At 40.3% G+C, this 14,093-nt stretch overlaps 1 protein-coding gene across 2 annotated transcripts in view; it reads right to left on the reverse strand.

Annotated features, from left to right (window-relative positions):
• Nucleotides 1-14,093, reverse strand: part of NR3C2 (nuclear receptor subfamily 3 group C member 2) — a 799,955-nt gene that overhangs the window by 772,164 nt on the left and 13,698 nt on the right. For both annotated transcript variants that reach the window (XM_069242633.1, XM_069242632.1), the window contains exon 2: nt 3,724-5,518. In XM_069242633.1, coding sequence (XP_069098734.1) covers nt 3,724-5,516 — 1,793 coding nt within the window. In that variant the 5' untranslated portion in view covers nt 5,517-5,518. The remainder of the gene's footprint in view (nt 1-3,723; nt 5,519-14,093) is intronic.

A 14,093-nucleotide genomic window follows, 5' to 3' on the forward strand; every position in this document is an offset into this window, starting at 1 on the left:
CATCTTTGAGATTGTAATCCAGAGATGAGCTCCTAGGACGGGTGCCATTCATGCTTACACACAGCAATCCAACAGTACAATTGGAAATCAATAATTTACTAGTGATGTAGACCGAATCCATGATACATGCCTCTAAACACATGAACCAAACAATAAACAAAACGTTATTTTTTCCACCTTTAGGCTGAGCTACAGAGCAGTCAAATGTGTACCTGTGAGAAATATTTGGAAGTATATCTGTCATTTCACTCAACCAAAGTTGTTAAAAATTTAAACATGTTATATGATCTGTTTAGTCACATTCAACAAGCTGATGAGAATTTAAAGCCGTACGAGTTATACCCAGATCGCTCAGTTTTTAACAATCTCTTGTCTTTAGCAACCTTTTTAGGTAGAAATTAAATTATGTGCGTGGGTCTGTGTTTTACAGAAATGTTCTTAAGAGTAGAAACAAAAAAGAGATTAGACAAGAAAGGCAGACACAATCTCAGTTTACTTGAGACAGACATGAGCTATAGACAAAAGAAGAAACAGGGGTCTTGCTGAGGCACTTGCCTAAATTTTGCATTAAAGTTGTGCGATCTGATGAAAATGTAATGTTGAGAACGGTGCTTTCACTGCAATAAACTATATGACATGGCTTTCGTGAAGGGTCAGACACCATGGAACAGTGCCTGAACTTGTATTTGATAACGAACACTTGGTAAACTGTGTCCATTGCATCTTCCATTCATGAACCTCAGCAGCGCTTTTAACTGAACAAATCTGTCAAAGATCTGGTCTGTTACGTTATATTAGCAGATTGATTAATCGACTGCATAATTCCTTAGTCAACTGCATAGGGATACCTCTGCCACTGTGCGTTTTAGTCCCAGAGGTAAATGAAAGCACTCATTCAAAATACGTTGGGCAGTACGACAGGGGTGTCTATTGTCCCCTTTCTTATTTACCCTTCATAAAATTATTTGGAAAGGTAATTGATAAATGTTGGCCAGATCATGCTTCAAGTGGGCAAGCGGCCAATCCCTGTGCACTTATATGCAGATGACGCCACCTTAATGGCTAGAACACCAGCTGTATTACCAAAATGTTTAGACTCATTTTAATTTGTTATAAAAGAGCGGGATTTATGTACAAACCTGACAAAATCCTATACTATAGTCTGTGACCCACACACCACAAAGACCAGATCTAATTTTATTAGCAGTAGCCATATGAGGAATGTAACTACTTGTCAACAGGTCAGTGCCATTAGACATCATCAGTTTGAAAGAACCCTAGAATCACTTTTTAGGTCTGCCTCAACATTGGGTGTTAAGATGCATAAGGCAATGATTGCAGTGTGTAAATGTAAATGCTTGTATGAGGTCACATATGGAGCGGGTCTGTGGGAGTATGTGGACCTGACAGCACTGCAAAACAAGAATGGTTTTTTAGGAAGGCAGTTGGGGTCCAAAATAATACCTCTACTTATACTTGCCTTTCAGAGTTAGGAGCTAATTATTTGTAGGATTTGATTAGATTTCGCCCTCCGGTATTACACATTTCTTTGTGGTCGAATGCTGGGACAAGTTTCAGTTGCATGGTGATCCAAGGCTGTTTGGCTCTAGAGCATGCTCGCCGTATTCCATGATTGCAATTTATTAACTGTTGCTGCACGATGTTGGGAAAAACCGAGATATCGTGTCCTGAAGTGATTGTATTGACAAAAATATTAATACATCTATGTTTTTCAACTGGTGTAATGAAGAGAGTGTGGCTAAGGAATACTGCAACAAATCTGTACTAGCTCATTCTGTGCTCATTAACAATTTCAGATTTGAAGCATATCTCACATACGTATTACATTCTCAGCATAGTTTTTGCTTCCTCGGTTTACATTGAATCTTGCCCACTTTTTACTATCCTTTCCAAAGAGTGGAATGTTGGGGGACGGGGTCTTCCACCCGTCCTTCCCCTGTAATAGTTTTTCAGCACAGTTCACACTACACTGAACGTTTTTGTTCTCTTTATATAATTCCTAGGTCTAAGTTCTTAGTTCCTTTCCTATGTAGTTTTGAATACAATCATTGTAGACCTGTACTGCTCTTTTCACAGATGTTGTCTACAAACCATATTTTTATCTTCTATTAATGTTATACAAGTCATTAAAATTAGAAGAGCAAAGTATGTGTGTTTAAAAGGTTTTCTTAGATCTTGCTATGTGTGAGAAAATGATGGCATGATTTATCAAAATATGCTTGCACATTGCATTTTATCTCTGTTTTCCTCTATATAATACATGCATTTTATAACACTGCACCTATATGTACTTTACAAAAGTGTCATACTCACTTGTATTTTATGTTTCTTTTATGTTTTTTATTAATCAAATAAAGGTAGATTGACTGACTGTATACTGCATAAAATGTTTTGGATACAGCAATGCAGAAAAGAATTACCACAAAACAAAGACCTCATTTTTTTCACAAGCAAAAGCCAAATGACTAACATGCACATTTCTTTCCCTCTCTCGCTAATAGGCCAGAAATGATTACAGTTAAACAACTGCTAATATTTCAGGAAAATGTATTCTTGTATGAAACAAAACGATCACCATGATGCATTTCGCCACTTTCTTGAATTGTAAATATCATTTTAATAGCAGCATGAGAAGATTCAGTTTGCATGCAAAGCTTTATCGAAGACTAATTTATCTTAACTAAATGCTTAGATTTAAAATGTTTGTTCTACGGCACTGATGGCTAGTTGACCAAGAATCACTTAATATGAATGTCCAAAATTTCAAAGGTCTTAAGTATTACCTTAATAATGTAGATAAGATATGGAATCTAGTGGGAGCTTGTACATGAGAACACTAACATTTTTTACTGGGAGCTAATGAGTAAACTATGCCTGAAGCCTCAACAATCAGTCTCTGGCAAACATCCTATCATTATAATAACCCGTTAGCACTTAAATTCTCCCTTAGCTTCTCAGGACCTAAAGTGAACTTCTGCTCTTTCGGGATATATGACAACTCTATTACCTTTTCTAAAAGACTTTCTTGTAAGAGGACATCAACCAATTGACTGATTGGACCAATTATATGTAATTCGAGATGGTTTGTGGTTTTTCTTTGGCAACCTGGCTCTGTTTCAAATGGCAGCTCCCTCAAAACCTCTTTCATATGAACAGAGGTGAAAACATTACATAAATTGGAGGATTATGCACAGTTGCAGTTTTCGTCCCAAAGGGGTACTTTGAGGAAACTCACCATCCAACTCAATTTGTAAGTCTTGGCCAAAACAATTAAAAGGATATACAAGCCATACATGTTTTATTTCTGAAACAGATTCTCATTAAAGCAGCTTCTTTGATATGTCTCATGCTGACTTTTTGTTATTTGGAGTAAAAATATTAACTATCAAGCAACAACCACCAATACCCAAAATTATAATCAGATCACACTTGATAACCAATTCGCATTTAACACAACAAAATCAAATATTTAGGATCAATCCTATCCACATGTCCTTAAAATCATACAAGGATATTTAATTTAAAAACACTGATTTACAAATATTTTTTAGGTAACAAAAAACACACTGCAGGTTCAAAAGGTGAGAAAATATCTAAGCCTAAGCAACGAACAAAGGGATCTGCCGAAAGATTAGGTGATCAATTCCTATCTAGATCACCATCAGTATGAAAAACAAGATATGTTAAACAATGAACACTCACCTCGACATATTTTCTGGAATGTAGCCAGAACCTGGAAATCCATCATTCCTCCTTGATGTCAGAGAGTTCTGAGATATGTCAGAGTGTGTTTTCCATGTTTCAACGAGTGTACCGACTGGAGGAAAATGCTGAAATGACTGGTCTCTGCTTGCAAGAGTCCGTGGTAAGGATATTGTACCCTGGGCTCCAATCCTGTAGTGAAAGGACTGCCCTCCTGAGTTCACACCAACAATGGCGGACGAAGGCATGCTGTTTTGTTCATAGTAGCTACCATTGTCAAGCTCTTGTTTAATCCCCGTGGAGAGGTCTAGATTTGGGAACCCACTGCCTTCACAGTTACCAGTAAATGAAGAAATAGGTGGTCCTAAAATCCCAGAAAGTGAATAATAATCTTTATCATCCATGAAGGAAAAATAGGATCCCTCCATAAATGGAAAAGGGTTTATAGTTTGATTGCCTTTGAAGGATGAATTAGAACAAGACATTTTTGCTGATTCATACTTAACAGATGCAGAGAAAGCTGAATTAGAAGTGGCTGTACTACTACTGTCTCCAAGACAAGTGCTATTGAAAGCTCCATCTGGGTCAGGTTTAATAAACTTTACAAGGCTGGAATGATCAGCATCACTATTATTTAAGATTTCATTTTCCAGTACTTCCATTCGAGGAAAACTGATTTCATGAGAGTTCTTTGCTTCTGCATCAGGAGCTATATTTGTAGGTGTCCCGCATGCAGCAGGAGTGTCTGAAGTTGGGAAGTTTTGGGCACTTTGTCCTGGACTACATATTGAGGATCCTTTCAAACTTGCAGCAGGACTGGAAAGAGTAGATCTGTTGTTTAAGATCGAAGGGCTAGAGATTGAGCCTCTAGAACTCGGAACATTGCCAGGACTGCATATTGAAGATTTCACAGCAATATTATTGGGACTAGAGCCTGGAGATTTTACACTGCAATGGCTAGGTGGGCTTGAAATGGGTGATCTCATGTTACTTAGGGGACTAGAAAGAGGAGAGCCTATGCTACTGGCATGAGCAGGGCTATGGGACATGGAGCTCCTGTTTTCAATGTTTGGTGAACATGCTAAGGGTGTTCCCCTGTTCACTGGACTGTGCATTGTTAAATTACCAAAGCTAGCAGAACACACCGTTGAAGACATTGAGTTATTTGCAGCAGGACTGCAAAGCGAAGACGCCGTACTAGAAGGACTACAACCTGAACAACTCCTTTCGTTGCAAACTATAGGGCTTTTGACAGTGCTCCTCAATGCCCCACCATTCAAAGGACTTTCAGAGGATGGTATTACAGATCTTGAAGGTCTATTTATATTGTTTAACATGAACCCACAATGTTTTTTTTCCTTGTAAAACCTGGCCATCTGTTCCACATTTTGATTATTCTTAGAAGGGCTACCGGTTCGCTGCTCATTGTGTGGATCATAGGTGAAATCTGCGTCCCGTATGGAGTCCATGTATAAACCCATGGATTCAGCAACTGTTGCGGATAATTCTTTTGACTCTAGATCAGATTTTGCATTTTGTGTTAAAATGCCAGACTGATCATTGTCTTGCTGGAGGTAAGGAAGTAAGTCTTGCTTTTCTTTATTTATTCCTTGATCACTGTTGTGGGGGAAAGAACAGGAACCACAGCTAATGTTTAGAATTTCCATGGAGGAGCTGCCATGCGCCTGCGGTCCACCACCTGCAGCTGAACACCCTGTGGAAGGAGGAGCTTGGCCCCATCTTCTCTCCATATTGACTCTTTCTGGACAATCAGGGTATTCTTTGGTCTCCATACCTAGCAGAAATAGATTAATAAAATAATTTTAGACAAATAGCCTTCACTTATGTGCTTTAACTGCTGAAACAGACTGCAAATAAACATGCCAGCGGCAAAATATACTTGCACTTCTCAATGTAAAGCAATTGTAGAGGGAGGAGGTGAACAGCAACTTACAGAAGGGTTGATCCTTCAAGGAATTTTCTAGAGAGAAATGATGAGGAAATACATCTGCAATCTAAAACGTGTCTTAAGAGGTGTAAACGACCTTGAAAGAAACGGGAGGTCTTGAAACTCAGCAAACTCTCAAACCATGCACCATGACTTCGCGGATTATAAAACAGAGTAAAAATATATCTAAAGTTGATTTATCCAAGAGCTGTAATTGAAAACTGCACAAAGACTTGGATAACGCATCACGCTAGTTGCATTTATGTAACGAAAACGACAACATATGCACACATGCTCGAGCAAACAATTGCTTTGATATTTAAACTATGTTTTGTGCGCATTATGAGGTATTTTCCTATTAGTGCTGTAATCCGAGTTGTGGAATTTCCCGAAATAAAAATTATTTTGACAGATAAAATATTATTAAGATTGAAAGTATAAATTTGAACACATCTGCCATTAGGCGGGTAGCTGTATAGGTGTAACGTACTTATCATCCCACACTTCTGCAAACATTAGTTGAACCCTTATTCACTATTTGTTGGGCTCCACTTTATGTTACCATGAAGATGTTTAAATTTTTCTGTCCTACAGATGACTGGCACATGTTGATGTAGATCAACACAACATACATTACGCCACCATGAGAGTGATTTTATAGGTACCTGAATGCTTGCTTTTTAAAAACGGTCTATAATTTCACACTAAATTAAGTAGTACTTTGATCCTCTTCCTTCGGTATACTTTTTGAAATGATTTCTTTATAATTACAGATAGCTGAGTAATTGGCACAATGTTTTATTTCAGAATTCAAACCCCCGCCCCACTGAATTCAAGAACACATTTAGAAATTGTCTGTCTTTGGTGGATAATGTGATGAACCTTTAGATTATAGCCTCATTTGACAATGTGTTTGAAATCACTGGGGCTCAAAATAAGCAATCCTGAGTGGAAAGGTGCATAACAGCAGCTTATTCTTTAAGTACGTCTCGAATGCCCTTGTCATATGTCTAACAGGGAGCCTGTGGTGCACTAGTGATGCTGCTGATTTTTTCTTTACTGCTGCTAAATACAATCATACATCATTTGATGCATTTCTACTGCGGTTTACATTTCCAGCACTAATTATACCAGATTTAATTTGCTAACATGTTTTAAAGGAATTTAGGGCTTAGTTCTTAAAAGTTGGATGCTGACATTTCAACCTCACTTAACTGTCAAGTTCAAACAGATGGAATAGTCTATTTTTTGCCTTTAACAAACCTAACATACCTTTCACTCTAGCATGTCCATAATGAAATGTTCCACTCACTGACAGATAACTAGTATTTGAGAAAAACTTAAAAGAGTTGATGTCCTATTTTACTGTCTTTCAACAAATTTAAAGATACACAAATGTTAGCTACCTTTGGTTATGCATATACATTTCATTATTTTAATCATCTATATTTCAAATACTGATTTAAAGAATACAAACTGTTCCCAGATTGTATCATATTAATGCAGTAAAATCACTCCTTTGAAGTGTATTTTTCTTCAACAAATATATTTTTCCTTGTATTTACTCATGTGTCGAACTGAGCAGGATATTTAACTTTCCAAATTTCAGCCATTATATAGAAAGCTATCAACAAAGAAATAAAAAGCCATCTACTCTGGTTCTACGATGCAATACCTAGATATCTGGACCATCCCAATAGGGCTAACATTTTTTCAGGGGTTATAGAGGATTCAAGGATGTTGTTGATGTAAGTAAATACTGAATGCCAAAAGTTGTGTAAGTATAGACATGTCAAAAACATGTTCCCGTGTACCAGTACTAGACAGTGATTGGAGATATTAGCACTCTGTTTATGTAGGAAATTCCAGAGGGCAATAAAGGAGCCATTGAGAAAATACCTGCATCATTTTAAATTTGCCCCCTCACTGCTCCATAGTTATGCTGTGATGCCTCATTCCAAAACTCAAGATTTATCCCAAAACCAATCCTACTTTTTCATTAATTTATCATAATATCAGTTAATCTTGTATATTATTGATACTAGAAACATATCTAGCCCCTTGTCCAATATCTCATATTTAATGTTCTTCAAAAACACAGTTTCTACAATGCTATGAGATTTTTCAAATTATTTATTAGGTAAATGGTGTAACACTTTTATAATATAAATGTAGGAAAATCTATACCACCCCATGTGGGTTTCTATTTTATTAGCTGTTTGATCCCATTTGATGAGGCACCCATTCAAAAGTCATTTGCCAATTTTCTCCATGCCTTATCAGTTCCAGCCTTTTATTTTCCTTTCACCTAAATGCTACATACATTGCCCATAATATCGTTTTTTGCATGTAGATTCAGATTTTGTCATTTCTACTGATCTTCATTTTTCAAATATGCAAATATTTCCGTCTATGTTAGCATACTAGTTTGAAATATGGGGTTCCTTTTTAAATAATATCAAATGTGTAACTTTTTTTAACCTGTGATTAGGTCAGAAAACAATACTCATAATAGCTTGTTTCTAAAACTCTAGTCAGATTTATAATAATAATAGCCATATAGTAGTTTCGGAAACCTGGAACTGCTACTCCACACTTATCAAGGGACAATATTAATTTCTTAATACTTATTATTAGTTGTTCTTTGTACCTTTATAAGAGTTACTTAGACTCGCTAATATTCAGAAATTATTGAGTACAAAATGCATGGCAAAGCAGAAATGAGGAATAGACAATGAAGTAATATATTAATTTTTATCAATCATGCTCGTCCTATGACTGTAATTGGAAACGGATGCGATCTTTCTTGTAAACTTAATTTATTAAATTAAATGTTGCATAGGTTAGCTAATAAAGATCCTTATAATTTTCAAAGATCCATGTACCCAATGTCTCTCTAGTTTTCTTTTTTTTACTATACTTACTTGCAAAGGGATGTGTAATACTTCCTTCATAGGATGAAATGACAATACAGCTATTTCAGTCGGATTTATTTTATAACTCTCAACACAGTAAATTATGCTATTATGTCTAATGTGAACTGTAGCAGTAGTCTTTGAGCCTGTAGCATCAGCAACATAGTTTGATTCTAGGTGTAGTAGGGTGTGTTTGATTCTAGATGCAGAAGGATAGGCTGGTGCTAAATTTGGAATTGTTCTGGGTGCAGAAGGATAAACTGGTGCAAAGTTAGGACTTTTGCTTTGAGTAATAGTTAAAGGTTCAATAAAAAAACACCTACAAAATTGGAGACATTGGACAGCCCTGTTGTACCCCACAAGTAACAGTTATATATTTAACTAATTTGATATTGCAAAAGAGTCTTTATAGGGAGGCAATCAACCTTGTCATCTAGGAGGGAATCCCATACTTGCTAAGAGCTCAAGTAAAAATTCCCATCTGATAAAGTCAGAAGCTTTTTTCTGCATCTAGGATATAAACCATTTTGATCTCTGTGAATTATTGCTGGAACATTAACTATGATTGGCTAAACTAGGATTTTAGTAAAATTCGCATTCAATAATTTTATAGGTCAGTATGAACTGGAAACTAGAGGGTTGTTTCTTTTTTTCAAAAAGCATATCAAAACGCTTTTGCTGAACACATTAGGAATAATGCTACCTGACTAAATATAAACAGTTTGCTAAGTGGCTTTTTGAGTTCACTGCTAAATAATGTATACATCACTGCAGGACAGCCATCATCACCTGGATGTTTACAATTTTGTAGGCTGCTCGCTGTTATTTCTACTTCTTCCTGTATCACTGGTGCTATTAACACTGGTGTATCATTCCTAGTACAGGGATTTCTAATTTCTCTATATATGCTTGAATTATTGCAGAGGGGGGCAATATCTCAAATGTGCTATAGTTTTCTGAAGTGGACTGGTAAAATCTGGCCTATATTCCTCTAATCAATGGTAAATACATTATTCTTAGTCTCTTTCATTGATAGACCAGTATTTCTGGTAAAAGCCACTTTTGTGCATCAATCCAATATTTTGACCGCCATCTCTCTTCTATCGCAAAGGTGTTGCTGCCCTGTTTTACAATTAGCTATCTCATTTTCTAATAGGTAAACATGAAAATCTCTTTTTGGTTCTTCCCATTGGAGACGCTGAGCTGTAGTTATTTTGCAAATTCAAGAAGTTCTCTGCTTCTTTTACTTTGGTATATAAAGCCTGATACTTTACACTAGTCACTTTCCATTTCTGAATTTGATATGCGCTAAATTTGCCCCTTAAAGCTACCTTAACAGCTTACCGAATTATGTCCTTGGAGGCTGTGCCTTCACCTTGCTGAAAAACAAAACAAGATAATTCAGGTTTTTTAAAAATTAGTGATTAAACTGTCTATGGTCCATCCGTTCGGATTGCCTGCTTCTCGCACGAACTCAGGGCTGCAAAACATTTGGGTGCACAACATACATAGTTTTGATGGTTTCAGAGAGGAGGAAGTCAATAAATAATCTATCCAATGTGCTGACTGGTTTACAAAAAATATGAACACTGTCTAGTATTACTGCTGCCTGCTCAACAATAGATCAACCGGTCTCAAATCAAATCAAATCATTAACATTTATAAAGCGCGCTACTCACCCGTGCGGGTCTCAAGGCGCTAGGGGAAAGGGGGGGGGTTACTGCTGCTCGAAAAGCCAGGTTTTTAGGAGTCTCCGGAATGCAGAGTGGTCCTGGGTGGTCCTGAGGCTGGTGGGGAGGGAGTTCCAGGTCTTGGCTGCCAGGAAGGAGAAAGACCTCCCACCCGCCGTGGAGCGGCGGATGCGAGGGACGGCAGCGAGCGCGAGGCCAGAGGAACGGAGGAGGCGGGTGGGGACGTAGAAGCTGAGGCGTCGGTTGAGGTATTCCGGTCCCTTGTTGTGGAGGGCTTTGTGTGCGTGGGTGAGAAGTCGAAAGGTGATCCTTTTGCTGAAGGGAGCCAATGCAGGTGTCTCAGGTGTGCGGAGATGTGGCTGTTGCGGGGTACGTCGAGGATGAGGCGGGCCGAGGCGTTTTGAATGCGTTGCAGGCGATTTTGGAGTTTGGTGGTGGTCCCAGCGTAGAGGGTGTTGCCGTAGTCCAGGTGGCTCGTGACGAGGGCGTGGGTCACGGTTTTTCTAGTGTCGGCGGGGATCCAGCGGAAGATCTTGCGGAGCATGCGGAGGGTGAGGAAGCAGGTGGAGGACACAGCTTTGACTTGCTTGGTCATGGTGAGAAGGGGGTCCAAGATGAAGCCGAGGTTGCGGGCGTGGTCTGTGGGGGTCGGTGCGGTGCCGAGGGCGGTGGGCCACCAGGAGTCGTCCCAGGCGGACGGGGTGTTGCTGAGGATGAGGACTTCCGTTTTGTCAGAGTTCAGCTTTAGGCGGCTGAGCCTCATCCAATCTGCGACGTCCTTCATACCCTCTTGTAGGTTGGTCATGGCGCTGGCGGGGTCCTTGGTGAGGGACAGTATAAGTTGGGTGTCGTCGGCGTAGGAGGTGATGATATCGTGCTTGCGTACGATGTCGGCGAGGGGGCTCATGTAGACATTGAAGAGTGTCAGGCTGAGCAATGAGCCTTGAGGTACGCCGCAGATGATCTCGGTGGGGTCTGAGCGAAACGGTGGGAGGTAAACTCTTTGGGAACGGTTTGAGAGGAAGGAGGCGATCCAGTCCAGGGCCGCCTTGGATCCCGGTGGAGCGCAGGCGGGTGATTAGGGTGCTGTGACAGACGGTGTCGAAGGCCGCCGAGAGGTCGAGGAGGATGAGGGCGACTGTTTCACCGTTGTCCATCAGGGTTCTGATGTCGTCTGTGACTGAGATGAGGGCGGTTTCCGTGCTGTGGTTGGTTCGGAATCCGGTTTGTGAAGGGTCGAGCAGGTTGTTGTTTTCCAGGAAGGTGGTCAGCTGTTTGTTGACGGTCTTCTCTATTACCTTGGCTGGGAAAGGCAGGTGAGAGATGGGGCGGAAGTTTTTCAGGTCGCTCTGGTCAGCCGTAGGTTTCTTTAGGAGGGCGTTGACTTCGGCGTGTTTCCAGCATTCGGGGAAGGTAGCAGAAGAAAAAGAAGAGTTGATGACGGCCTGGAGGTGCGGGGCGATGATGTCGTCGGCTTTATTAAAGATGAAGTGAGGGCAGGGGTCCGAAGGGGCGCCGGAGTGCCTTCCCCTTTCCCATCTTGTACCCCCCATCCGATAAGCTTCTGAGTAGTTGTGCATAAATGTAGGAAGCTCCCACCCCATTATTAAAATATAGCGACCTGATACTGCATCTAGAGGAAGTACCGCCCGCCCTTGCCCACTTTCATACATTTCTATTCCCTTATGTATGTAAATAAATATGTGCAAATATACATTACTAGTTAACTTTTCTTTCCCCTTTAGTTTCCTGTACATTCTTTTTTCTTCTGTATTTGGTGTCCTGATGAAGAGTATGCATGGGGACAAAAACATGTCCCATACTTAAAAAAAATATGAGGAAAGTATACACTGTGGTTGCTTGTAACTGGATTTCTTTAAAGATTGTTTCTACTAAATAAAATAATACTAAATGTAACTCATTGGGTGAGAGGACATTTAGACGTTTATAATTGGCTAGCTCAAGGAAGTAGAAGGTAATACAGACTAATGAAGCATATATTTCTTTGTCCAGGTGCTCACGATTATTTGTCTATGGCCTATGCTGATAGATTTAGGCATCTTATTGTGAGAAATATGCACGCCTGCAAGTTATATGTTCAATAAGACAGAAAAATGTCTCACTCATCTGTGACTGCACGCATGTATTAAGCTAGAGCAAATGTTATCCTTCCCTTTAATTATCACACTATTTACACCACTAACCACGAGCTCTTAAATGAGTGAATAACCAGAAAGGAAGTGCAGGGTCAGTACTAATTTGCTCTGTCTAGCGTGGCATTGTGGGCGAAAAAAACAATGGGCAGCCTTGAGCAAACACCGGTGTCCGAAATTAAACTAAGCATTCCATACATCACCTTGTTTTCAATTTTAGTCAACACCCAAAGTGCACAGATATGGGTCCTGTGCTCACTATAGCACAAGACTCAAGTTACACCGGACGGAAGAGTCCTAAATAGGCTGAAACTGGTCACAGTTCGGTTGTGGTCCCTTCTGGAGGGGCCCTCAACTGCCAATTTGGGATGGACTGTTCCCATAAGGAGCAGGGTCAGTACTGATTTGCAAAAGGAAGGTGTCTGTGTACAGCAGTATTGCGTGAGAAAACCTATGGACTGGAACACACCCCAAATGTTCAACAGATTAATTCAAGCATCCCATCCACCACCTTTTTCTTGCAGTAACAAAAAATGTTGTTTATATTATGAAAAGTTAAATTATCAGCTATAACTAGGGTATTGTTCTGAGATTTATACAAGCCAAACCATGATGATTCTAATACTTAGAATTAATTTCATAATTAACAAATGAAGGAAAGATACTAAGGCCCTCATAATGAACACGTCTGTGTTTACCGCCGTGTTCAGTCTGGCGGTCATTTCATTGACCGCCAGCCCCCCTGGGACTCTGCCGGCCGCACTAGAAAACATTCTGCTGGGCCGGCGGGCGGAAACACTGTTTCCGCCCACCGGCCCAGCAGAATGCATGGCCGGGACATTGCCGGCAGCTCCACATGGAGCTGCAGTCAAGGCCTCTGTGCGGTGGGTGCAGCTGCACCCGTCATGCAGATCACTGCCCGTAAATCGGGCAGTGACCTGCGCGATGGGGCACTGCACAGGGGCCCCTGCACTGCCCATGCCAAGGGGTCCCCGAGCACCACTTCGACCAGCGTTTTGCTGGCGGGGGAACCCGCCAGGGAAAGGCTGGGGGCAGTAGAGATCACTATCCGAGGGCAGTAGCGCTGCTCTGTCTGATAATGATTCCTTCCACCGTCAGGCTGCCTGTTGGAGGCAGCCTGGTGGTGCAGGAGGGCCGCCTATGGCGGCCCTCCATGTGTTCATTATATGGCGGTTCAGCCACCGCCGGCATGGCGGGCTGAACTGCCGGGGTTCATAATGACCCCCTAAGTGCCTTATGTACAAAGGTAAATGTACATATGTAGATTTGCTGGCATGCAAATCTAGTACTCACAATGTTATGTACGCTTCCACTTCCAATATGAGAAATGTTCATATCTGTATTGCTCTAATAGTACCTGTAAGGAGTAACTTTTGACGTACATTATGGCAGTTGACCTGCCTGGCACAATTTGTTTGTGTTTAAAAGCAATAAAACATTTGTTTCAAAAATTGTAAATCTAGTTTTCCACCAAGGTGTAATTCTACCTTTTTTATAAGTCACCACTTCAGAGTATAGATTTGCAAGTACTTGTAGTCCTACAAGTTGCCAACCCTGGTGGAGGCACCTACAACAGGATTCAACTACTAGTAACTTTTCACATGTAGGCAGAGATTTCCACCAGCATTGTGAAGATCCCCCA

Source organism: Pleurodeles waltl, chromosome 1_2 (assembly GCF_031143425.1).
Source record: "Pleurodeles waltl isolate 20211129_DDA chromosome 1_2, aPleWal1.hap1.20221129, whole genome shotgun sequence".
Classification (NCBI taxonomy): Eukaryota; Metazoa; Chordata; class Amphibia; order Caudata; family Salamandridae; genus Pleurodeles; species Pleurodeles waltl.